Here is a 26,955-nt window from a genome sequence, read left to right as displayed (position 1 = left end):
TTCTGGCGTAAGCAATTGTGAATGTGTATGTTGAAATGCATCTAGAAAAGAAAATTCATGAATTAGTTGAATTTAAAAAAAAAAAAAAAAAACTAAATACTAAAAAATAAAAAAATACTCATTGCAGGCAACAAAAAGTAAATTTTGTTGTTTAAAAAAGTCTGATAATTGAACATCATCCAAACAAACTGTAGAAATAAATTTAACATGAAAAAAACCTGGCATTATTACTTACACAATGTGACGACCAAAATGCAAATCCAGAAACCAGCCATCTTACATATTCGCACTCAGAGTTTATATGGAATAAGGTTTGCATTTATATTATAGGTGGTCTTTACTGAGCATGCTCCAAATAAGACATGTGATTGGTTCTTATGTGTGATTTAAAAAAAGCATGATGTCTTACTCAGTATTCTCATCCACCCACATCTTACCCATAAATAGGATGTCACAGTTGTAATGGAAAAAAAAAAAAACATTCTACATGTTCGCATGTAGACCTGTTCGCATGTTTACATTGTGCAATGAACAGTGTTTAAACATAATCTTCCACAATGCTTGAAAAGTAGGTAGGGTATATTGTCATGACATTGTTTTAATGACCTTAAGCAAGGTCACAGCATTTATTCCCACCCAGAGTTTCAGTGGTCTTTGGTGGAGATCTTGTATTGTTGACTGGAGAGTGAACTCCATAAAGTCTACTCCAGCATATTTCAAAGACGTTAAATAAACTTGAGGGTAGGACTCTTTGGTGGCTATTTTATGTCGGAAAATGATTCTTCATGCTCCCAGAATCACAATTTCAGCATAATTAATCTTGGCATGCCCAGGTAATATATCAGATCTGGGCCCGGTTTCCCGATAATGCACACTCTTAGCACGCAAAGAAGACTCTGAAGATATATCTTACATAAGTTGTTTACTTTTCTAAGCGTGTCCCTTAGGAGTCTTCTTAAGGTTTTGCTTCTTACGTCTGACGTTACAAGGCGCTGTCTTCAGTGAAGGTACTGAAGATTTGATTGCTCAGGAATCGATTTTTCACTCATTTTGCATGATAGCATTAAGAAAGACTATGAAAATTAAACATTGCACAAAATTTTTTCGATAACGTTTATTTTGACATTGGTTAACTTATCAATAGCATGCCATAATAGACAAATAAATAAATTAAATCACTAAACTGTCGCTAATATTTTTTATATACCTTGTAGTGGCGGTGAAACAAACCGGGTATACAAACTTGATTGACAAACAGCTGACAACACTCTTCGCCAGCTACAAAAACAATGTGAAGCATGTCAGTGGTTGGGGTTGTATAGCGCACTATGGGATAAATACGCTAAGATAACAGATCATTACAATCACTCAGAAAAATGAATGGATGCAGGGTTTGAAACTCCCAAGTTTATTTTTTTCATTTAACTAAATCAAATTTGATCATAAAATAAAACATGTCAAAAGAAAAGTCCATCCAGTCATGAATGATGGCTAATGATCAATGAAACAAAAAGCAGCAAACAGCTAGACATCGGGACGTAGAGCGTAAGTATGACGTGTTTTCCTGGCAAGCGCAGGTCTGAGCAGGTCAAGAAGCTTCATAATCTGTTGCCTTGGAAGGCAAAGCTTTTTTAAAATAGCCACCTCAGGCAAAATATGAAAAAAGGCTGAAGTTTTGCCTAAAAAAAAAACAACAAATTGCATGAACCACACGGCTCTGCAGATGGCGCTGTCTTCAGGTACAACAACACACTGTATCGCTGCCATATCTGTTGCTTTTTGGATGCCACCATAATTATCCATTTATACGATCTTAGCCTTAGAGCCAAATTTTTTGCCACCCGTTCAATATTAAAAGTGATTGCCAATTTTAATGCATTAGTCACATTATGAAATAGGCTAATTAAAAGTCACTCTATTAGTTCTGATACCAAATAAAATAAAATTCTTAAACAGGCCTACAGTATATTCCATCATTAATACAACTTTGATAACGTGCCATAATGTGTTTGCATACACCACTGATTTATAAAGACTGCTGCACAGTGACGGCGACTTGGCTGAAACTACGCTAAGAGTGAGTTAAGGTTGGTCCAGACCAATCTTATGAATGTGTGACTTACCTAAGATATACTTAGAGTACGAACGTTTCGGGAATCGCGCCAAAACATTAAAAGAGAGGTTAAGGTACAACTTAAGAACTACTTAGCGATAAGAAGCTCTAGGGAAACCGGGCCCTGGCCATTCAGTACATTCAGGTCGTCAGCAGGCTTTATTTTATTGCCACATAACATTGCTGAACCTAGACCTGACCAACTGTAGCATTCCCAGATCATACATAATACTGCCTCCAGAGGTTTGTACACGAGCACTATGCATGATTGCTTCATGTGCCTCTATTCTTACCCTGACACATCCATCGATCTGGACTCCTCAGACCACATGACCTTTTTCCGTTGATCCAAAGTCTAAGCTGTTTCCACAAATTACAGCAGTTTGTCCTAAGTTTTAAAGGTGACAGTTTATCATTATCCATCCAGGTTTTAATAAGGTTAGCCCGAACTTACAAATGATTTCCATTCTGGGAGCAAGTTTGTAAGTCCAATTTGGTCTCAAGTTTGAAAAAATGAGTATTATAAACCTTTGACACGAATTTACAATGTACTGTAAAGCATAGCAATCCACTTGACATATTCAAAAACTGTAATCACGCCTAATTAAATGAATCTCACAGTAAAATGTTGTCTCTGCACCTTTAAATCACGAGTGGAATCCCAGATGCCATTTTCTTGGACTGTGGACTTTGTTTTGTTGAGGTTTGTCCACAATTAGGATTATTCACTGTTAGGACAACTTTATAGGATAGGCATTTTCTATCATCATGCTTCTGGACTGATTTATTGAAACCAGTGAGGCTGAGTACTGTAATTTCCCCTGCACCCCCACACGCACACACATACAATATATACTGGACTTTAGACATTTTATACATTCACTTCCATTTTATACACAGTGTCTATTCATACTGCAGTGTCTATTTTTCGTAATGTTCATAAAACAATATGATAAGGTTTCTATGAAATGAAAAGCTGTCGACTGCACTAGTTAGGGTTGAAACTATTGGTGCAGCTGAATTATATGCAGCTATTTTTAAGTTTAAACATAAACATAATATGCCTCCCCCCACCCTTTATCTTTGAGGGCCTTCCTCAAGGACATAACAGTGGCAAATTGATGGAGCTGGGGCTTCAACCACTGACCTTGTGACCCACGACCTTAACACACTGAGCTACCAGTGCCCCTACCACAGTTATCAACTTCCACATCTTTTCCGACTGCATCACAATGCAACATAACTTACAATAAAGCAATATACATAATCAGGAGTAACACATGCTCATTTTAGGTTAGTGATTTATCCTGGTCAATGTCATGGCAGCTTCAAATATCATTCTAGGAACAATAGGTGGAAGGTAAGACTACATCCTAGAGGGGTCAGTAAAAAATGAATCTATTCATTGGCTTGGGAAGATTAACCGTACCACTTATTCATACTCTTCTTAATTTAAAAACTTAATAATTTAGTTTATAGTTTACTGGCTATAATAATTTATACCTGGTAACTTTTTTTTTTGTAAAATATTCTTACTTATTCAACCTTATACAAATCGATAAAAAAATGTCATCTAGAAGTTAGAAATGTTTGTATGCCTCAAGCATCAATTGTTTTAGAGGTTAAGCGTAGTTTAAATCCATGACTACCCCCTAGATAATGTACTGTGACCCTTTAATAATTATTACTTACATAGTGTTTACATCATTGGATACATACTTACACTGGGTTAACTAGGTTAATAACTAAGTGCCATTAGTCCAACAACTTGTAAGAGTTTTTTTTTTTTTTTTTTTTTTTTTAGGGGGGGGGGTTAGTCCAAGTACTGAAGAAACAGATGCGTCTTGAGTCTTCGTTTAAAGATAGTCAAAGTCTCAGCTGTACGGACATCTAGAGGAAGTTCATTCCACCACCTAGGTGCCAGAACAGAAAAGAGCCTGGATGAATGCCGCCCTCGATCCCTGAGAGATGGTGGGATGAGGCGAGCAGTGCTGGAGGATCGAAGGGGGCGTGGTGCAGTGCGTGGTGTAATTAGCGCAGAGGGGTAAGTGGGTGCTGGGCCATTTTTAGCTTTGTAGGAAAGCATCAGTGTTTTGAATTTGATGCGGGCAGCTACAGGAAGCCAGTGCAGGGAGCGGAGGAGTGAGGTGGTGTGGGAGAACTTGGAAAGGTTAAAAACGAGACGTATTACTTGAGTGTCAATATTGAATTGTACATACTCGGGACAGGACTATTGATTAGCAATGGGTGCAATGGTGAGCTAATCATAACAAACCTGCTAAGTTGTCAAGTGTGTAGAATTTACAGTAGATCTAGAGCCAGTTTCAGTAGAAGTTTCAGAAGAAACTAGGGCAATAGTAGGACTAAGAAACCACAATAGCTACCCAACAAATAAACAAATGCAAGACAAACAGCAAATAAAAACAAAGCTCAAACAAAATTACGTATTTAAACTGAAAAAATAACGGCAAGAGTCAACATTAATGTTAACTTGTCAGTCTACAGTAGAACAGTACAAACTGAGGTTAATACCTTTATGTTAAAAAGCATTAATGTGTTAAAGCCTTTTAATGTTTTGCAGAAAAGTGTAAAAAACATAAAAATCTATCTAGAATTGGATAATTAAATAATTAAAATTACATTGCTTTTGCATTGCCATGAAAAAAGTGCATGATTTGCTTATTATAAAAATAAAAATTGCCAAATGCAAGTTTGTAAATAATAATAATAATAATAATAATAATAATAATAATAATTTGTATGAATACTACTACTAACATATATTTTATGCACTTTCTAGTTTGTGACTGCATACTAATGGGTGCATAAAATAAAAGGGTGTTGTTGTTGTTGTTGTTTTCCACATACACAACCATAGAATTCCCCATGCAGTGAAAGGTTTTGATAATATAATAACAGAATTTCAGCTTTTACTTAAAGCTATCGCATTTTTAAAACTGAAAATACAAATTTATAATTTTTCAATATTTAAAATAGAAACCAGGTTTAACCCCAACCCTAAACCCGAGTTTATCACCTTGTCCTGTTCCTGAGATTCTTGTATGTAAACCTTGAGTTATTTTGCCTGACTGTTTACTATATCTAACTATAATAAACTATATAAACTATATTTAAATACATTACTAAAAAAAAGTATATATTTATATATATTTTTTAATTCTTTGTTTGTAGCACTTTCCTCACAGTCACATACCTGAGTCCATTTACAGCTCGTACCTGACTAAGAGGCTCATTACGCGGGTCTTTGTCTTCTCTGGTGTGAATTACAGCATTATGTCATGATCACATTATGCATAACTGTTATTTTATCCAAAATACAAACTTGTACATACATGCTGCACACATTATTGTAGCCAGTTTTTGCTGAATGCAGTGTAATCAGACTTTAGCAATTTATATGTTTATGAACAACCAAAAATTTACAAATGTCTGGACATGTTAACTTCTTCAGAGACCCAAAACACCCTCAGACCACAAAGTTTAACAAACATTGTAAAGTGTGAAACTTGCACATGTGCCAAGTTATTTATAATAACTTTGGCATTTCGTGTTATTAATTTGTATGCTGTTTGTAATTCTACTGACACAATTGCACATTAAAACACTTTTGTAAAGAGACGAAAAAGCGAGGAGAATGTCACTCCCAACCGAAGTTTTCCACACCGGAATACAAAATGTCTTCTGATTCTGTCTTTGTCTTCTTCCTTTCAGTGTTTTCTTTCTGCTTCAAGAAATTAACTGCAGCATACTGTACATTGTTTTCAGCTTCGGCCTGTAAATAACCCATCCGAGTTATTTATTTATTTAATAACTGAATGACTCTTCAATGTCTTTTTACTGTTAACCCCAAAAAAGTAACAATTTACAATATTATGTATGTAGAAATACAACTACTTTTACTACTATTACTACTACTACTACTTATAATAATAATAATAATAATAATAATAATAATAAATTATTATTATATACAACTGACACTAATAAAACAGTTTGCCAGTTTTGTATAATATCTTACTACCTACAGTACAGATTAGAATCTAGAATGTAACAAAGTTAAATGAGCTCTAAATGCACATGAGCTTTTTTTTATGCAAAACTCCACAAAAATGTTTTGAACAAAGACAATGTTGGTAGAAATAAATGAGTTCATTACCTGCATTTCTATTTGTGCATCCTGCTCTATGGTGCGGTGAGTGCTGCGGCAAGTCTCCAAATCTGCAAAAAATATCAAAGCAGAATGTGTATAATCAGGGCTCGAAATAAAAATGAAATGCAGAATCTGTTCATTTTCTATACCAGAACCTCAGCGCAGCTGAAATCATTCCCCCTGTAGGATCCTAAACTGTGACTCTTTAATAATTATATTAAATTATATTCTATTAATTACTAATTCAGTGTATATATTGAATTGTATTAGCCTGAGTAAATAGGCTTTAACATTTTTGATGAATCAGACAATTTATGTAACCAGTGAGCAAGACAGCAGTGATTCCGTTATTGTGTGTGTGAGAAAGTCATACTACAAACCCCGCCCCTAATATCCACCCCTGTGCTTCTCCTGCTGTTATACCCTTATCTCACATATGCGGTTTGACTCACGGTAAGAAGCAATGTCAGGTTATGTCAAGTTTTGCAAGGTCCACGAGCTTCCGTGAGGACCAACTCGCGGAAAGATGGAAACCTAATCACAGCGCCAAAACTCGCGGTGAATCATGATGAGCCGTACTTACAGCTACTGAACAAAACCGCACAGGTGAGATAGGCGTATTAGTAGTTAACAGACTATGGGCCAAACTTGCTGAGTGATGATGACAGAATAATTATAAAGGTCTTGACTAAAACAACATGCATGAGGAATCACAAAGGAGTTTTCATTTTCTGCAATGGAAAAGTACTCGAACTAGTTACTTTTATCAGAAAGTAACGCAGTAATGTAACTAATTACTTTTTAATTACAGTAATTTTGTAATGTAATTAGTTACTTTAAAAAGTAACGTCCCTTAACACTGTTTATAAGTAACTGAAAAATGCAAAAATGTCAGGAACATGTCCAAACTCCAGTGACCCAAAACAACCTCAGAGCCTAGAGAGTTTTAAGGCTAAATGGCAAATTGTAAAACTTATTGCATATATGCCAAGTTATTTATGATTACTGTTGCATTTTGTGTTGTATTCTGCATTGTATTTGTGTTTATACTGTATGCTGCTTGTTAACAGAATGACAACACTGCACAATAAAAAAACACTTTTGTAAAAAAAAAGATAAAGTGAGGAAAATGTGACTCTAAACCAAAGTTTTACACACCAGAATACAAAACCTCTCCTGGTTTTGTCTCAGTTTTCTTCTTTTCAGTTTTTTCTTTCCGCTTCAAGAAATCAACTGCAGCATACTGTACATCGTTTTCAGACTCAGTCTGGAAATAAAGCCACTCGAGTTAATCATTTATTTAACAACTAAATGACTCTCAAATGTTTAAAAAAAATGGTCCATTGTTACACACAAAACAAACAAAACAAACATACAAAATTTATATTATTATATAATTTATTATATTATTCATATAATAATAATAATAATAATAATAATAATAATAATAACTTGTCTTGTATAATATCTTACCACCTACCGATTAGAACTTTGTTCTAATTACAATGAATGTAACATTACATTAATTGGACATAAGATCACTGATATACAAAACCAAGACAAAGTTGGCAAAAAGCGACTGTAAGAAATAAATGACACCCAAGTTCCCAACCTGCTCTTCTATTCGACCATCCTGCTGCATGGTGTGGCGAGTGCCGTAGCAAGTCACTAAATCTGCTGAAAATATCAAAGCATAAATGCCATAATGTCAGGGCTCAAACTAAAAATAAGATGCAAAATGTGTTCATCTTCTACACCAGAACCTCATGATCTCCATTCATGAACTTTTTTGCAACCACATTTCTTTGACAAAGTTCATGGTTTAGGATGATCCATCCAGGTTTTAATAAATCTGTTGAAAAGTTATCCAGTTTTAATGTTCTTGGACACACACAAACACGGTAAGGCAAAAAAAAGCTAATGCTGTGGTTGAAGATCAAAACATGCTTTTATTTAAAAAATTATATTGACCAAACTATACATTTAGAAGTTACTTACTATAGCAACGCTGACCAACCTCTCGGTTTCTTTTCATACAAATCCAGTAGATATTTATAACTACAGACATCAATAAAGCTTGAGAAAGACAGGCGATGATGGCAGCATAGATGTATGGGTTGCATGTGGAGTTGCTCATTCCTTTGTATTGTCTGTTTCAATTATAAGCAGAAAATATTGTATTTGCAATTTCACAATTTGTGTTTTAAATGTTAAGTTGCGTTGCACATCGCTTACATTTACATAGTAAATCTTTCAATTTATTCTTTAAGTTATTAGTATCATTGCATTTCTACACAGCAAAGACAAAACTATAAGCTTCCTTTAAGTATAATTTATTATATTACTTCATATTTAAATATAATACTTGTGCTTGTGAGGAAAGAATACTCACTGTAGCTGAACGATAGAAGAACAGTATAGAAGTGTGCAGGGCTAAAAATGCTGTGCTGTGTGTGTGTGGCTTATAAAGCTGTGGCCACAGCACTCCCACACTTATTTATATTAATACAGTGTGCAAAGGGGCAGTACAAACAGGAAAACATAAAAAAAAAACATAAAAAAATAATTACAATTTTAACATATTTGCTTAAATTTGATATTTACTTTTTAAGAGTAAGCACTGTTTTTTTTTTCATTTAAATATGTTGTTGTTAATGATATTTTTCCCATATGAATCCATGACAACAGTTTAACATATACAAGGGACATTCAAGTCAAACCAGGACTTTTGATTATGCAGAATAACAGACTATAGTTATCAGAATAAAAACTCAGTTTATTTCTCTATATAACTACACTAATGCACTTATCCCAGCATTTCACTGGTGCTTGGACAACATTAGTGAGATGGAGTATTTTCTCGGTATGTCGGAGTCATGCCTGCTTTATGTCAGAAAACCTAAGCATGTTTTGTTGACAGATGACAGATGTGTCTCTTCTACAAGTTGGTTACAAGTTATCTGTTGATTTTTAGGGATCAGGCGTTCCACTCGCTGAATGGTTAACTGGAACAACAGCAGTGGGCTCATCATCGTACTGTGCTTAAAGTTTTCTGTAAATGTAGTTTTTTCTCCTCCATTCAGCAAAAATTTCCGGTTTGACTTTAAGTAGTTTTAGGATGAAGTACAAGTCTAATAATAAACAGGAACTTGGGTTGACACAAGTGTCACAGTTGTGGTCAGCGCTCTGCGCAAGACAATCTTGCTTGTCCAAATGCATTCATATTCAACTTTAGGAAACTCATTTGGGAGAGAACCACACCTGTCTGTGGGGTATGTCCAGGGGTGTGCATGCTTTTGGCCATATAAAATAAATTCCATGTATAAATAAAAACCTCTGGTAAAATGTATGTAAATTGTCTTTTCTTTCTATGTTGTACACTGAACACTTTCATTACAGGACAGATCTTCATCCTGAGAGATCTAGGATGCTAGAAAATTAAATTATTTACCAGTCAGTAGTGTAAAAACATGACCAATTGAACATTTACCACTCAGGATCCCTCTCCCCACACAAAAATAACCGCTGACATATTGATGTGCTAGTACAGGAAGACTAACAATAGCTCATAAATAACGTCTGACCACAACTGACACTAAGAACAGCAAAACATTCACCATCTCTAATGTTTACAATTGAAACAAAACTAGTTTACTTAAAAAATACTAAGACTGTATTAAACCTATGGAATTGAAGGATGAGCATTACAGGACCGCTATGGAATCCCAAGGAAAAACAAAAAACAACCAAAAAAACAAACACCTATACCAATATAGTGTCATTTTTTTTCAATATGTCCAAACATTGAGCTTTGTCACTTCTGAGCCCTGGGAGAGTTGCTCCTTTTTGAAGATTGGGTGTGCGAACCACAATTAAATATCTTTGTGCAAAGTCTTGATCATTTGTATTGACTGACTGCCAAAGAAAAAGCAACCAACACTAATGGGATTACAGAATACGAATAACAGGAAATTCCTAAAGAGAAGGAAGAAGGCCAGAAACATTAACAGGTCACCACATTCAGCCAGATACAGAAGAAGAGGGATTAACATTTTCACTAGCTCTAGATCTAATTCTGTATCACTTCCCAGAGATTTTAAAATGTCTTTTACCAGCCATTTGGGCATTAACCCTTGTGGAGTGAGTCAATGTTGATGGATTTAAACCAGTTTGATGTGGACAAGGAAAGGAAAGGACAGCTACCAAGATGGCGCCAGTGAAGTCAGCTGCCGTCACGACTGCTCCGACCACCTTTTCTCTGTTTTTGTTTTTTAAGTTAGTTTTCAGTGTTTTAAAATCGGCAAAATTACCACCATGGAGTACATTAGTTATGATAGAGACACTCTTGTTTCTATCGGTATACAATGTACTCACAATTCGACGTTTTTAACTCCGGATCCGAGCTGGCCGAGTGAGATCCTGAGGGACAACAAAGGACGCGACGCAAAGCGGCGGCCTCGAGGGAAACGAGCCGCCGTCAGGAACAGGCTGAGAGCCCGTGCACACCGCACACCTCTGCCTAGCATCCTGCTCGCCAACGTCCAGTCACTGGAAAACAAGCTAGATGACCTCAGGGCCAGGATAAAGTTCTAGAGAGACATTCGGGACTGCAATCTCCTCTGCTTGACCGAGACATGGCTGAACCCAGCGGTGCCGGACCACGCCATCCAGCCGGCTGAGTTCTTCTCGGTTCACCGCATGGACAGGACGCGGGACTCAGGGAAGTCAAGGGGAGGCGGCGTGTGTTTAATGGTGAACAGCAGCTGGTGCAACAGCGCGAGCGTTGTTCCTCTCACACGCTCCTGCACACCAAATCTGGAACTACTGTCCATCATGTGTCGTCCTTTTTATCTACCTAGGGAGTTCACATCGGTCATAATCAGTGCCGTTTATATTCCACCACAAGCAGACACGGACACTGCCTTATGCGAGCTGCATGAGGCACTCACACAGCACCAAACACAACACCGGGACACTGCGCTTATTGTAGCGGGGGACTTTAACAGTGCCAACCTCAAACGCGCAGCGCCAAACTTTTATCAGCACATCACCTGCCCCACCAGGGGCGAAAGGACACTGGACCACTGTTACACTACAGTCAAGGACGGCTACTAGGCACAATCTCGCCCATTGTTTGGTAAATCCGACCACGCCGCCATCTTCCTCATGCCAAAATACAAACAAAGGCTGAAACAGGAAGTTCCGGGTCAGAGAGAGGTCGCGCGCTGGACAGACCAATCGGTGGCCGCGTTACAGGACGCACTCGATGACGCAGACTGGGACATGTTCAGAAACAGCTCCGATGATGACGTCAGCGTGTTTACGGAAGCGGTTGTGGGATTCATCGGGAAACTAGCGGATGATACCGTAGAGAAAAAGACTATCATAACGTTTCCCAACCAGAAGCCGTGGGTGGATAAAACCATCCGCGACGCTCTGAAATCTGCGCCATACAGCGTCCGGAAGGTGGTGAAAGAGGCGAAGCAGCGCTACGGGAGGAAACTAGAGTAACAATTTCAACAGAGTGACTCTAGGAGCCTGTGGCAGGGATTAAGGACAATTACGGACTATAAAGCACCAACAACCGGTGTGACGAAGGCAGACGTCACCCTGGCAGACGAGCTGAACACTTTCTATGCTCGCTTCGAGGCTGCAGCTAAAGACGCTAGTGATGCTAATGCTAACGGCTGCAGACAGGAAGTCACTGCCAGCGCTGGAAGCGCGTTCATCATCACCGAGCATGACGTGAGGAGAGCCTTCAAGAGAGTGAACACCAGGAAAGCAGCAGGACCAGACGGCATCTCAGGCTGTATCCTCAAAGCCTGCACAGACCAGCTAGCACAACATCTCTCACAGCATTCAACATCTCTTTATCTCAGTCGGTGATCCCTACATGCTTCAAAGAGTCCATTATTGTTCCTGTCCCAAAGAAACCTCAACCTGCTTCTCTTAATGACTATCGCCCTGTAGCTTTCACCTCAGTAGTGATGAAGTGCTTTGAACGCCTGGTCAGAGACTTCATCATTTCTTCACTACCAGACACACTCGACCCACTACAGTTTGCATACCGCCCCAACCATTCTACTGATGATGCCATCTCTCACCTCCTCCACACGTCACTCACTCACCTGGACGCTAGGAAAGGGAATTATGTGAAAATGCTCTTCATCGACTACAGCTCTGCATTTAATACCATAATTCCCCCCACACTCACCACCAAGCTGGAGCACCTGGGACTCAGCTCATCTATGTGCCAGTGGATCTCCAACTTCCTAACTGGCAGACCACAGGCAGTAAGGATGGGCAGACATGTCTCAGCCTCCCTCACTCTCAGCACTGGAGCCCCCCAGGGTTGTGTTCTGAGCCCCCTGCTGTACTCTTTGTACACTCATGACTGCGTGGCCACTGCCAACTCCGCCGCCATCATCAAGTTTGCTGACGACACTGTCGTGGTGGGCCTGATCACCAACAATGATGAGTCGGCCTACCTGGAGGAGGTTGGAAATCTGGAGAACTGGTGCCAGAGGAACAATCTCCTCCTGAACGTCAGCAGAACAAAGTAGCTGATAGTGGACTTTAGTACAAAGCAGGAGAGGAACTACCAGACCCCCATCATCAATGAGAACCCAGTGGAGAGAGTGGACAGCTTCCGATACCTCGGTGTTCACATCACGCAGGACCTGTCATGGTCCTGTCACATCAACACCATGGTAAAAAAGGCCCGGCAGCGTCTCTACCACCTCAGACGCTTGAGAGACTTTAGACTGCCCTCTAAGGTGCTCAGGAATTTCTACTCCTGTACCATGCTGAGCGCATCATCCGCACCGAGCTCCCTGACCTGCACTTGATCTACAGCAAGCGGTGCTGGACCAAGGCCAGGAAGATTGTGAAGGACCTCAGCCATCCCAACAATGGACTGTTTTCTCTGTTGCGGTCTAGGAAACGATTCCGCCACTTTAAGACATTTCAATGCCACTTTAAAACACTTTAAAAGAAAGAAATATATATATATATATATATATAATATATATATATATTTCCCCCCATATTCCTTTATTCTATTATTTTTACATGCCCTTATTTGTACAGTTGTTAATTTTACTAGTTACATTTATTTTCCTTTGTATTTTATGTTATTTCTTTTATTAATATTTATTCCTTATATATAGTTTTTTTATTTTGTTTGTTAAGGTCACCGGCGGTCGTATAAGCATTTCACTGCATGTCGTACTGTGTATGACTGTGTATGTGACAAATAAAATTTTAATTTGAATTTGAAAAAAAGGAAAAAATCTACAAATGGCTTACAGTATGGCGAGGTATGATTTAGTTGTATCTTTAGACATAAAACTGATTCTTCATACATGAATTTTTTGCTGAAGGATACCAAACCAATTACCATACACTAATCATCATAGAGCTGCTGATGCCCAAAATATATTAGGGTCAGGATCCTCTCCAACTAGGGTGTTTGACTTTGGATATGACTCATTTTCATAAGAGAAGGACAAAGAGATAGAGAGAGAGAGACAGAGAGAGAGAGAGAGTAAGAGAGAGAGAGAGAGAGAGAGAGCAGAACAGTGCAGTTGTTTGAAGAGGGCTTCCCAAATATCTATTATTTTTTATAAAATTGTTGAACTAAATATTACATTTTATGGACCTAAGTGGTGATGTAAGCTTAATTACACTTGATAATTTCCCAGCATATATTTAATTTAATGAGAAAACACACAGAACAAACAAACAAACCAAAAACACTAGGATAATATACAGTACATGGAAACTTTTTTACCAAATGCCACAATTGGACTTTAAAAGTCTTTGAAACAATAAATATATAAAGCACAATGCTATTACAAACTGAAAAAACAAACAAACATGTAGCCACCATACAGAAAAAAATATACAAGTTAATAATTGACCTCTCTTAAAAATTTTCTCGTTGCCTAGCCTAATTATTATTTAAGTTTAATCAAACTGAAGGATGACCACACCAGCAGCTTTTGGCAACACTGTTCTACAGGTGATGGCCTACAGAGAGAGAGCTGATACCAGATTCCAACCTGACCCCAATCTCCCCCATCAGACGAGAAACAAGAAGTAGAGCAGAGACAGGGCTGAAAATGCAGAAGTTAAGCAATGTATGAGCTCTTTCTCAGTCTGTGCCATCCCCAAATAAATACATTTCAAGCATAACAGAATTATTACAGCCGTAAAGAATTAAGAAATGGTGAGACTTTTCCCCCAGAATGACATGTCTGCTCATTTCAAAACCTCTACTTCAAAATTTCACAATTGGTCAAAAAAAATAAAGGAAACACTTAGTCCCAGTTTGACCTAAACCATGCATACACATATGAGGGGCGTTCAAGTAAAACTGGGGCTAAGTGTTACTTTTATTTTTTTGAGCAGTATAGACACAGTACCTTCATGTAATATTGATGAATATGCATCTAGCACTAATCACACTTTAATTGAACATACTTAGCATAATGTGATTAATGCATATACCTCACTTTAAAAGTGAGGAACCTGAAACAAGAAAGGTGCACTTGCTGAGTAGTGATTTAAAACAATTATAAATTGTACAGTTATGTTTTCCCCTGCATCTGTTAACCTTTTCCTTCTTGGAGAAAAAAATTACTGTACACAGAAATATGGGGAGAAAAAAAAATTCCATTATTCCATGGCTTTGGTGCCAGTTACATTGTATGCAATATCTATTTGGCAGGTAATAAATGGAAACATATCTTGTTTACAGCTAGGGGGCGATACGATTACATGATAAACACTGAATTACACTTACAGTATGAGACACTGGTCAGGTTGGGGTTCACACCCCAGCATACCAAGCTGCTTACATACTGTATGTGACAAAATAAAAGCTCCATATGTATTCCAGACATTCACCAAGGAGGTGTTCTGTTATATACTTTTATAAAGTTAAACACATTTACAATAAAATTTACAACAACGTGCATGAACAAGCTACATATATACAGTTTAGTTTACCACAGACATTGAAATAAATATATAAAATCACTCCATAATAAAACTTCTAAGTTGCAGGTTTCATTTCTGTGCAGCTTGTAAGAAGTATACTTCTGTACTCTTTTAGATAAATCTTGTGTTCTTAATTCCAGGAACTTAGAATTGATTAAATATGTAACCATGATTTTACGTTTTAGTCATAAAATGCATGAGTAAAACAAAAATGCCTTTAATAGATACATGGAACGGTCCAGTTCTCGTGATGAAATATATATTTTTCCAATAAAACGACTTTGGTCAGCTTATATGTAAATCAAGGACTGAGGATCACTTTGGAGGTGGAGCTTGTTTAAGTCACCCATTATACAATGTAAATTGATTTTTTACTGGTATGAACAGAGGAACCAGAGGATTAATTATTTGATTTGTCTTGAAAAGAATAAATAAAAAATAATAACAAAAAATAGTCATTTTTAATTATTTACCAAATAAATACTCACAAAATCTAATAAATAAAATAAAGAATTTTTTTTTTTTTTTTTTTTTTTTTTTTACAATTTAATAACTTCAGGTAACACATTGTCACCTTATTCAAGGCAAGCAAAAATAACAGATCACATTAATTTATTAAAAAGCAAAGCTGAACTTGCTTTGCTCAACATCAAACAGACTTGGCTAACTGTAGACCTAATTACAAAGAATAAATTTATTTGCCTGGGGGTGAAAGGGCAAAGCAGGGTTTAAAGACATAAGTAATAAGAGTTCAGGAAGAGTGTGAAGGTGATTAGTGCACTTTTTATAAACAACTTCATCTTTTTCACTTGCAAAACACTAGTAATGATTTAAAACAGTTATGAATCGTATGGTTATGTTTTTTCCTTGCACATGTTGGCTTTTTCCTTCTTGGAGAAAAATGATCAAAATCCATTACTATGCACAGATTAATATGGGGGAAAAATAAAGTCACAAAAATTCCCAGTATTCCATGCCGTTGGTGCAAAATATAGTGTGTAATATGTATGTGGCAAGTAATAAATGGAAAAATACTTTGTCTACAGCTAGGAGGCGATATAAGTACATGATAAACACTAAATTACACTTTTAAGGCATTGGCCGAACGTACTATCTGTGTTGGACTGCGTTCACCGTCTTGCATTGCTGTGGTGGTAAAATTACACGGAGTCTAATCAAAGTAATAAAACATAATGCCATAATTGTCATGCTTTGTTGACCAGGATGACCATCAATACTTAAGACAAGTTAAATCACCAGGGCAGTTTAAATAAACAATAGGATGTTTGTGTGGGTACAGGTGATAAACCACATTTTCCATCTTCTAGTATCTTTGTGTAAAACCAACACTGATATGGAAAACAACGTGTAGTTGTGGGTAGATAAGAATACACTGATATGTCCATCTTGTGTTCATGTAGCCAATAATATTCTGGGGGCGTGCCTTGTAAGACCACCTATAGTACAAGTATAACATTCAAGGCATTTATAAAGTAGTTTATAAAGAAGATATAAACACTGTAGAATCTCCAAGAAATGAAAAAAAATACTATTTTCTGGATTTTATTTTTGATCACCTTGTGTAAGTAATACAAGCAATCATTTTCATTGTGTTTGTTACTTACATGGAATGATTTATAATTACTACAAAGTCTTAAAATCTATCAAGGCTTCAACACTAAAAGAAACTCAATGTAAAAGGTAGCTTCAATTTTAGAATATGAATTTCTGAATAAGTTAGTCTTTAACAATATTTTTTAACAATGTTTTACTTGCATTCATTATCTGTATATTCAATACTGTATTATACACTGAAAACCGCATTTTCTTATTCATTATTCAATCAATGTATTTCATATTTTTAAGATACACTCCACCCTGGTAGACGTTGGGTTACTGCACAATTCCACACAGAGCCACCAGTTTATCAGCCTGATGAGGAGCTCACTGTGGGTATTGGTGGCTCGGCTACTCTGCGGTGTTGTGTTTCTGAAAACCAGATTGGAATAATAGAGCTGTTTAAGCAACAAAACAAGAAAAAACGTCAGATTATAGTTACAGTATATAAAACTAATAAAGAAACATTTTACAGTGGATTCCAGGAGACTGATTACCTGATAGAAAAATCTTCAAACTGCTTCAGTGTGACCATTTTACACACAATTCAGTCTGATGAAGCCATGTACTACTGCGCACTGACGAAACCCAACCCTGTGTTTGCAAATGGAACTTATTTAAAAGTTAAAGGTAGGATTTTATTATTAAGATGTAGCTCCTCGTTAAAATGAAATAATTTTTCCTTTATTTGCCATTATCAGGTTTAACCTGTAGGAGATCATAGTGAAATACTAACTGTATTTTCAGTAATACAAAGTTACAGAGATTACTTAAGTCATTTATGATAAATGTTTATAGGTGATAAATCTTCATAGGTGAGCATGTTACTAGTACTACGGCTACAACATCAGAGACATCTGAACCAGCTCTGTATGATCATACAGTGACGAGTGAACCTACAGTGCAGCAGAGAAACAGCTCTATTACTCCAAACATTAACACACAAGAGAAAACAGGTAAGTTTTAATTACAAAATGTATAGATTTCTAAATCATTTTTATGTTATCATTTGCCCGACAAAAAAAATCTGCACTATCTGTTGGTTTTCAGCAAAAGACTTATAAAATTTCAGGAAAGATTTTGAGAAATGTAATTTATCTGTAGCCTTAATGTATCTGTATCTGTATCTGTATCTGACAGTGCTCGGGTTGGGAACGGCTTTGGGTTTGTGTGTAATTCTAATTTTATGTCTGGCTTGTTTCATACTAAGAGGAAAATGTGATAAACGTAAGTTTTTTTTTTTTTTTTTTTATATTGTCCAAAATGGTTTAAGATTTCATTCAAAATTACTAATTTATCTTTATTTTATGTTTTATTAGCAGACACTTCAACAGAAAACTCTCCAGCAAACAGGCAGGTGGTTATTTATGTAAGTAAATGCTTTGTCTTGTGAATTATATTAGGAAAAATTAAGCTGTTGTGTAAAGCTTCAGAGCGGCCCAGAAGTTCGAAGAACGAAGAAACAATAGAAGAGCAAATTGAATTTATTCTCTTGTATACAATACTGTATTATACACTGAAAACCGCATTTTCTTATTTGCCTGTATATACAGATTTTTACTTTGAATATTGTTCAGCACTTTGTACAATCAGTTTGACCAGATTTTGCGAAAATCTAAATCATATCCAATTTAACATTGCTTTAATTGTATGTTATGTTAGTACAAATAAAGGTTACCCCTTTACAGGCTACATGGTCATTAATCCTAACTAGACTTTTTGCATTTATTTATTTTAGGAATCTGAAGCCGAAACACAAAATTATGCAGCGTTGAAATTCTCCACGAGGAATGCCAAAGCTGAAAAAAGAGAAATGGATTCAGATAAATGTGTGTACTCTAAAGTAAAATTAAACGTTCTACATGGTTCACCATAGGATAGCATAACCTCTTTTTTTTTTTATTATAGCTGAGTTGCAAATTTCACTTCCGTGCAGCTTGTATTAATTATTTTTTTTCTTGGAATAAATAAATAAATACATTATTAAAAGACAATTAAAATATAATTTTAAATTGTTCACCAAATACATACTTACAAATATAATAAAAAAAGCAAAATGATTAAAGTAGTTTTTTATTTGTATTTTTTTTTACAATTCAATAACTTCAGATTACACGGTATTACTTTATTTAGGCAAATATAAACAAGAAAAACACCAAATATCCCCAGACAAATGCATCAGATTTATTTATTCATTCATTTATTAAAAAGGTCTGAACTTGCTTCGCTTAATATCAAATAGATTTGATTACAGAGAATAAACCTATTTACCTAGGGGTTAAAGGGCAAGCAGGACTTATAGTCATGAGTAATAAGTGTGAGGAGTGACAAGTGTGAGGGTGATTAGTGCACTTTGTATAAACAACTCCATCAGGACTGAAACCGGAGCTCTTTGTGGAAAGCCTGCAGTCACACAAGTACTGTCAAAAAGAGCAGGAAAAGCAAAGGTAAGGGATGCACAAATCTTGACAACATATCAAGAGGGAAACAGGCTTCCAAATCTATGAACCCTTCAAGGACGGAAGTTTATAAATAAATAAATAAATAAATAAATAAATATTTTTTTTTGTTTTACCTTCTTCTCAACTTTGTCTTGACAAAGAGCAGGCTCATACGCTGCCTGAGGATTCTGGGTAAACAATTTCTCCAAAAGGGTTGCTCTTTAAAAGAGTTGTTCACTGCTGCTGCCCTCTGGTGGCTGTTAGGGTTGTAGCTCAACTGCTTACAATGATGAAAGTTAAAATGCTGAAAGGAAGTTCTTGTACTTATGGCTGACCCTGGGTTTGCAAAAAAAAAAGATGTGTTTGTAATCTCTGTCCTTCTCATATGCCTCTGACGTAGAAGGTGGGAAGCTGTCTGCTCCCAGAGGCAAAGGGGTTTAATTAAGCTGCATCCAATTATGATGTGAGCAACTGAGAGCTCCTGGCAGTTGAAGTATTCCTCAGTGAGTCATTATCTGCATATATTGTCATTGGCATTGTCATTCATCCTTTCCACCTCTTGTAAATTGAGAACATAATATCCGACAACCTGTTCCCAAAATCCAGCCCAGCCCTTACTTACTGTAGTTGCCCCTATCCTCAAGAGATCTCTGAAGAGGTATCAGGTGGCTCCAGTATACATGACAGAAGATCCAAGAAAGTGTATGTCCCAGCCTATTTAGATTAATGTACAAAAATACACAGGCTGGCATTACTCGCTGGAACTGTGCACTTATCAGCTGATGGCCAGTGGTGGCTCATGGGCAAAAGTTTTTCATCTGGTTATATGCAAAATGTAAGAATGCTACTCAAATAACAACCAAAAGAAACATTGGAGCCCCTTCTTCTCTAACTGGATTTAATAACTAATCTTCCAAAGTTATAAATTATAACACCATTATTCTTGTAGTCATAGATCAGACTGCTAAGGTTCTTTTCCTCCACAGTTTGGTCTTTCAACTTATTGTCTTGAATCCAGGTACCCAGTTCAGTTCACAAGTCTTTAAGGCTGTTATGGAGCCTTTATGTCAGATCAATCACACACCTAGGCTTTCAACTTCAAAGGCCAAAAAGGCAGATAGAGAGACTGAACATTAAATATGCGTGGCGTCTTTACAAATATTTTGGAGATCATCCAAGGAATGGGTGTATGTTTTATTCTTTTACCCAATATTCCCTCACCCACATGTTGTCAGATCCTTTGCCCTTTTCATATTTATAGATTCTATATTCAAATTCAAGTTCAACTTTAAATTTTATTTGTCACATACACAGTTATACACAATGCGATATGCAGTGAAATGCTTATACGATTGCTCGTGACCTTAAAAAAAAATCAAGATCATAATAAAAAATGAATTATGGAATAGAATAAGAATAAAATATAGAAAAACTTAGTAGTAGAACAAAATATAGGGTATAAAAAATATTTAAAAAATGAGGAAAAAAAACTTTTTTTCTTGTCTTTTTTAACACTCATCTCTATTTCCAGAACCATCACTCAGACTCTGGCTTATGCCACAAGGCCACAGATACAGGTCTAGTGTATCAAATAATGTGCCTTGCTTTTCAAATACTGTAGATCGTTGCAAAAAAAGCCTCAAGTTATGTTATAAAACAATGTTGAAAAAATATTACAAGCTGAATAAATAAATCCAGTGTTTTTGACCTAATAACACCAGCATTTATTTATTTTTATTTTGTTTTTTCTTTTAGTTGTGAACAAAACATTAAATGGCTCCTCTGTATTTTGACCTCTACTATAATGTCCTATACACTAATAACAAAAGTACTGAAATCTAGTACACCTTTCTCTGGCCCAGATAGTCATTACTACTTAGGCAAAACTTCACAGTTGCCCTCTTCCTTTTTTTTGGCATATTTGGTATATTTAAATTATTTAAATCAACATACAAATTTTAATATTACCCCATGGTAACCAGAGCTAATACAAAATGCAATGTTTAAATTATTATTTAAAACCTTCCCACATTTAAGGGTTTAACCTGTTTAAGGTCATGCCACAGCAACTCAATCAGATTTAAGTCCATACGTTGACTGGGCCTTTTCAAAACATTGGACTTGCTGGTGTGTTTTGGATCATTGTCCTGCTGCATAACCCAGGTACGCCTTACATCAGCTGTAGTGAAACACAGCACCTGGTCGTTCGGAAAAGGGGCGGTCTTCCTCACCGCCACGTCGTTCTGCCTGTCGAACCGAGTTTAGAAGTTGTTCAGCGCATCTGAGAGGGAGCCATCACTGTCACAGGCAGGTAATGTAGTCCTGTAGTGAGTGATGGCTTGTAAGCCCTGCCACATGCGGCGTTTGTCGCCACTGTCTATGAAGTGGTTGTAGATTCTCTGGGCGTGTGCGCGCTTCGCTTCTCTGATGGCCCGAAAAAGTTTGGCCCTTGCTCTTCTAAGGGCCACCTTGTCTCCCACTTTGAAGGCAGAGTCTCGGGTCCTCAGAAGTGCACGCACTTCGGCAGTAATCCACGGTTTCTGATTGGGACGTAAGATGATGTTCTTAGAGACAGTGACATCATCGGTGCACTTGGTGATGTAGCTGGTTACTGATGACGTGAATCACCGTCACTGTAAATTGCAGCCTCCCTAAACATGTTCTAGTCAGTGTTCTCGAAACAGTCCTGAAGAGCAGAGATGGAACCTCCTGGCCAGGTTTTTACCTGCTTCAGAACCGGTTTTGAATGCCTGACAAGTGGTCTGTATGCTGGAATTAGCATAAAAGAGATGTGGTCTGAGTAGCCGAGGTGGGGGTGGGGCTCTGCCCGATATTCCCTTCTCCGGCCCCCAGCATCAGGCTTTGAGGCCTGGTTCACGCAGCAAGCCGAGGTCGCGTAGCTTTTCCCGCAGCTCATCGTGGATGTCATTACCCGGTCACATTACACCAGTCGCGACGATATTCATACACAGAGTAAAATAAACGCACTACACACTAAACGTAAACAGCGTAGCACCATTTTGGCTCCGGAGCGGCCGCTGCGTGCTACTGCCGTGCCGCCATCTTGGATCCGATGGGAGTAAACCGGAAACATCCTCAGCTCTTTTTGTCTTCAGAATCCGTTTTGTCTGTGTGCGTGTGTGCAAGCACTTTTTAAAAAAAAAGCGAAAATAGAAAATTTCTTAATACTTATCTTATAACTTTCTTACCAGAAAGATGGCAGAGTTAGACACGAGTCTGTCCCTCCGTGTAGAAGAATATCTCGCTGTGGGCGATCTCCTCGCTTTCTGTTTTCAGTGTTTGGGGGAAGTGCACGCTATCTCGAGCTTGAGGGAGCAGGTAAGTATTGCGATTTCTCCCTATTGAAGCTGTTCTTAAAACGAAACCGCGAGCTGCATATCTGGCGGAAGCACACGGGACGGAATTTTCCTTTTCTCTCGCTCTCTCGCCGGATCATGAGCTTTTACCGTCCCCTTCCCGAAGAACGCTTCGGCGCTTCCTGTGAGTGGGCAGAATAAACTTTCTCTCTTGCCTCTGCGGAGACGAAAACTATCACTTCAGACCGCTCCTCTATTGATGAGCGAGCGTATCAGTTGTTATTAGAGGTGGTAACACACGCGGTTAAATGCGTACACCTCGATTCACTGTAAAAAAAAATAAATAAAATAAATCACCCATACGCTCAAAGTTAGACTACAGGTTTCATTCATGTGGAAGAGGAGGGGCCTCAATGATGGCTCCTCCCCTTCTTGGCGACCTATATGAGTTAACATTTTCATGGAATAAGCCGTATTTATTCCGTGTTTTTGTGCTATTGACTTTGATTTGTTCCAATGTCATTGATGAAAGCGCGGCTTTTATGATGATGTCCCAGATCAAAGAGACGCTTGCGGGCTATCTCTCTTCTGGGAGCTCATCCTCCTGGAAAAAATCCACTTTTCCCAACAAGCGTGTAGACTAACATCTTCGTTGGTGGGAAAAGATTTTTCAGGCAGTGTGTCAGGCTGGTGCTGTCATGCAGACAATGGCTTTGCAGGCATACCAGACTGACCTACTGAGAGCTGAGCACTGGCAGGAGGCCGTGGTTTAATCCCTGCCATCACTGGTGTTTCGGGAGCAGCGGTCTCCAGCGAAATGTTCGGTGAAGGTGTTCGGTCCCTTCCTCCCATGTTTCAGGATGCTGAACATCTAACACACCCATCTAGCCAAAGTGTCAAAATTTGTGCACCTTTTAGAGAGGCCGGCAGCGGGCAACCTACTGCGAGGTATGTCTCTTTAGGTACGAAGCACAGTGGAGGACCAGCACCCTCAGAAGGCCGTGGATCAATCTTCGCCATCACTGGTGTTTCGGAGAGCAGCTGACTCCAGTGAAACGTTAGGTGTTTGGTTCCTTCCTGCCATGTTTCAGGAGGACGAACATTTAACCCCCGTTTAATCTTACATATCATGGTTGTCACATGGGATTTGACCGCAATGCAGACACAGCTGTCTCCTGCAAGTGTGGAATCCATTCTCAATGCTCTAAAGGAGATCAAGGGTCTCATGGCAGCTGCCGGTTTTCACAGCGATACCCTTGCACCTTCTGCACTTAAGATAATTCCAGTTGTGGCTAAAAGCCAGGTGATTTCGTCCAAGGGCCAATCCTCTAAGGCAATAAGGGTTACGTGCCGAGAGCTTCATACCCTCTCAATGGAGCTAGTGCGTCGGCATTAACATGTCGTTCTAGCTCACCTTGTTTTCTTTAGGATGGAGTTTCAACGCCATGGAAAGCATTCTCTTTCTTACACAAAGTATGGCATTGAGTGTCTTCACAGATTAGAAAATGTAGTGGGAATTAAGGGTACAGCCCTCTCCTGGCTCAGATCCTATCTGACCCATCGTTATCAGTATGTAGACTTAAATGGTGATTATTCTGCATGTTCTCTAGTGGAGTTTGGCGTTCCGCAGGGTTCAGTTTTAGGTCCACTGCTTTTTTCCCTTTACATGCTTCCTCTGGGCAACATAATCCGTAAGCATGGTATTAGTTTTCATTGTTATGCTGATGATACACAGTTATATGTCTCAGCAAAACCTGATGAGAAAAAACAGCTTACTAAAATTGAGCAATGTGTGCAGGACATAAGAAATTGGATGCTAACTAACTTCCTTCTGCTAAATCCGGATAAGACAGAAGTTCTAGTCATAGGACCGCATACAGCTAGGAGTAAAATTTTAGATCATACCGTAACTTTAGATGGCCTTTCTGTTCCATCAAATGCAACAGTGAAAGACCTTGGTGTGATTATTGATTCCAGCCTTTCATTTGAAGCACATGTAGATAATATTACCAGGATAGCATTCTTTCACCTCAGAAATATTGCCAGAATAAGAAATTTATTGTCGCTAAACGACGCAGAAAAACTAGTTCATGCTTTTATCACCTCTAGGTTGGACTATTGTAATGCCTTACTGTCTGGTTGTTCAGCTAGATGCATAAATAAGCTTCAGCTAGTCCAGAATGCAGCAGCGAGAGTCCTCACCAGAACCAGAAGATATGAGCACATCACCCCTATCTTATCTTCACTCCATTGGCTCCCTGTGAAATTTCGCATTGATTTTAAAATACTACTTTTGACATATAAAGCATTAAATGGTCTCGCGCCGCAGTACCTGAGCGAACTGCTAGTGTCTTACGATCCGCCACGCCTACTTCGATCAAAGGATGCAGGCTGCTTGTCAGTACCGCGTATTATGAAAAATACAGCTGGGGGCAGAGCTTTTTCTTACAAAGCCCCAAAGTTATGGAATAGTCTTCCAAATAGTGTTCGGGACTCAGACACAGTCTCAGTATTTAAGTCCAGGCTAAAAACCTATTTATTTAGCCGAGCATTTTTATAAATAGATTTGCCATAGGTAAAGGAGCAGATATGGGGGACTCATAGACGTAGAGTATTATGGTGAACTGGTATGTTTGGATGCTGTCTTCCTCACTCTAATTGATCACTCAGGTTTGCTGACGGTGAGGTGATTGTTTGCTTTACATGTCAGGAAGCCCTCATGTTTGTGTTTCCTTCTGGCTCTCCCTTTTAGTTATGCTGTCATAGTTAGTCCTGCCGGAGTCTCTGCTTGCACGCTACAGTTAATATACATTCACATTATACATTGTGTGACTGTGACCATACCTAACTGCCATCTCTCCTCTTCTTCTCTTTCCCCCCCTCTTTCTTTTTCCTCTCTCCTCCTGTCCCCCCCTTTCACTCTTTCTCTCTCTCTCTGTCGAGCTACACATGTCGTTCCTGAGCTGCCAGTGATCCAGACTCCCTCTGCCCTCCGGACCTGTCTGACCCATCCTGGTGCCCCGCTTCTGGCTGAAGATCTCGTCACATGGATGCCCCGTGTGTCTCTCTGGGATGCGTCTGGTGTCTGGGAATGATTCTCTCTACCTAGAAAATGGTTCTGGCCTTGACTGGTGTTGGCAACTGTTTCTCTGGGGACTTGACAGTTCGATAGTTCATGACTGGAACTTCTTACAAGTCTACCTGGGTCTTCAATAACTACCTGGACTCCATATTAACATCAATTAACATCAGCTATTTTAGCTGAACTGCCTCCCACCCTACACACTGTATATATGCAGATCATTTACTGCTTTTTGTTTCACCCAAATGAGGATGGGTTCCCTGTTGAGTCTGGTTCCTCTCAAGGTTTCTTCCTCTTACCATCTCAGGGAGTTTTTCCTTGCCACTGTCGCCCTCGGCTTGCTCACCAGGGACAAACTGACCATTTTGATTCATACAAATTCACATTTCATACAAACCTAAATAATTCTTTTGACTATGTAAAGCTGCTTTGCGGCAATGAAAATTGCTAAAAGCGCTATACAAATAAAATTGAATTGAATTGAATATGGGATCACAGCTGTCTCCTGCGCGCATCAAATCCATTTTTAACACTCTAAAGGAGTTCAAGCTAGTCCAGGAAGTAACTTGCACCGCTGTCAGTGGTGGTTAACTGCCGGAGGATTTCATCCAAGGGCCAATCTCCAGTAGCAATAAGAGTTGCGCGCCGAGAGCTTCGTACCCTCTCTATGTGGTTCAGACCCTCGTCCTTGACTCTGGGTCCCACTCTTGTCGTCACAAGGTGCTAACGTCAATCGTTTTCCCTTGCCTTAGATAGCTGTCCAAAACTGTGTGAAAATCACAACCAAAAATTATGACATGTATAATTTAGTTATGACATGTATAATATTAACCCATTAACCCATTTATCAATATACATATACATTATTAGTATTATTATCATTATTATTATTATTGATCAACCAAATATTTGCAATAAACTATATTAAAAGTCAATAATAATATGAACATGGATCTAATGTTTGCAGGATTGTAAAATAATAATAATCATAAATAATAATAATAAAAATAAAAATTATTATTATTTTTTTATTATTATTATTATTATTATTATTATTATTATTATTATTAATAAACAATTGTTAGTAATGATGATTATATTTGAATTGCATTAGGTTAATTTAAAATATTTGCTAATGTGGTCTGTGCCATATATGTATTAAAGTAATTTAAAATAATTCTCCATGCATAAATCTTATTTTTATAAATGTT

The 26,955-nt window shown here is 37.9% G+C and overlaps 2 protein-coding genes across 5 annotated transcripts in view; both read left to right on the top strand.

The window, feature by feature from the left end:
* The window catches only part of LOC128531338 (uncharacterized), a 123,081-nt gene that overhangs the window by 16,200 nt on the left and 79,926 nt on the right, over window positions 1-26,955 (top strand). The window lies entirely within an intron of this gene.
* Window positions 16,801-18,948, top strand: LOC128531343 (uncharacterized). 4 transcript variants are annotated; one of them, XM_053505155.1, is made up of 6 exons: window positions 16,801-16,869; window positions 17,154-17,534; window positions 17,720-17,860; window positions 18,045-18,131; window positions 18,227-18,273; window positions 18,643-18,948. In XM_053505155.1, the coding sequence occupies exons 1-6, from the start codon at window positions 16,824-16,826 to the stop codon at window positions 18,778-18,780; spliced, it is 840 nt and encodes a 279-aa protein (XP_053361130.1). In that variant the 5' UTR covers window positions 16,801-16,823; the 3' UTR covers window positions 18,781-18,948. The 4 variants fall into 4 exon arrangements, 3 of the variants coding, with proteins under 3 accessions (XP_053361130.1, XP_053361129.1, XP_053361131.1); XM_053505154.1 differs by having other exon boundaries at window positions 18,224-18,273; XR_008361189.1 differs by having other exon boundaries at window positions 16,807-17,534; window positions 17,703-17,860; window positions 18,224-18,273.

The sequence above is a fragment of the Clarias gariepinus genome, chromosome 10 (assembly GCF_024256425.1).
Source record: "Clarias gariepinus isolate MV-2021 ecotype Netherlands chromosome 10, CGAR_prim_01v2, whole genome shotgun sequence".
NCBI classification, from domain to species: Eukaryota; Metazoa; Chordata; class Actinopteri; order Siluriformes; family Clariidae; genus Clarias; species Clarias gariepinus.
This window is presented reverse-complemented; position numbering and strand designations above follow the sequence as displayed.

What these genes read in the sequence shown, in the direction of transcription:
- LOC128531343 (XM_053505154.1), top strand. Translation starts at nt 16,824, where the DNA reads ATGAAAAAAAATACTATTTTCTGGATTTTATTTTTGATCACCTTGT. An exon ending in AAGAGGAAAATGTGATAAAC is followed by an intron (nt 18,132 to 18,223) that starts GTAAGTTTTTTT and finishes ATGTTTTATTAG; the next exon opens with CAGACACTTCAACAGAAAAC. An exon ending in ACAGGCAGGTGGTTATTTAT is followed by an intron (nt 18,274 to 18,642) that starts GTAAGTAAATGC and finishes TATTTATTTTAG; the next exon opens with GAATCTGAAGCCGAAACACA.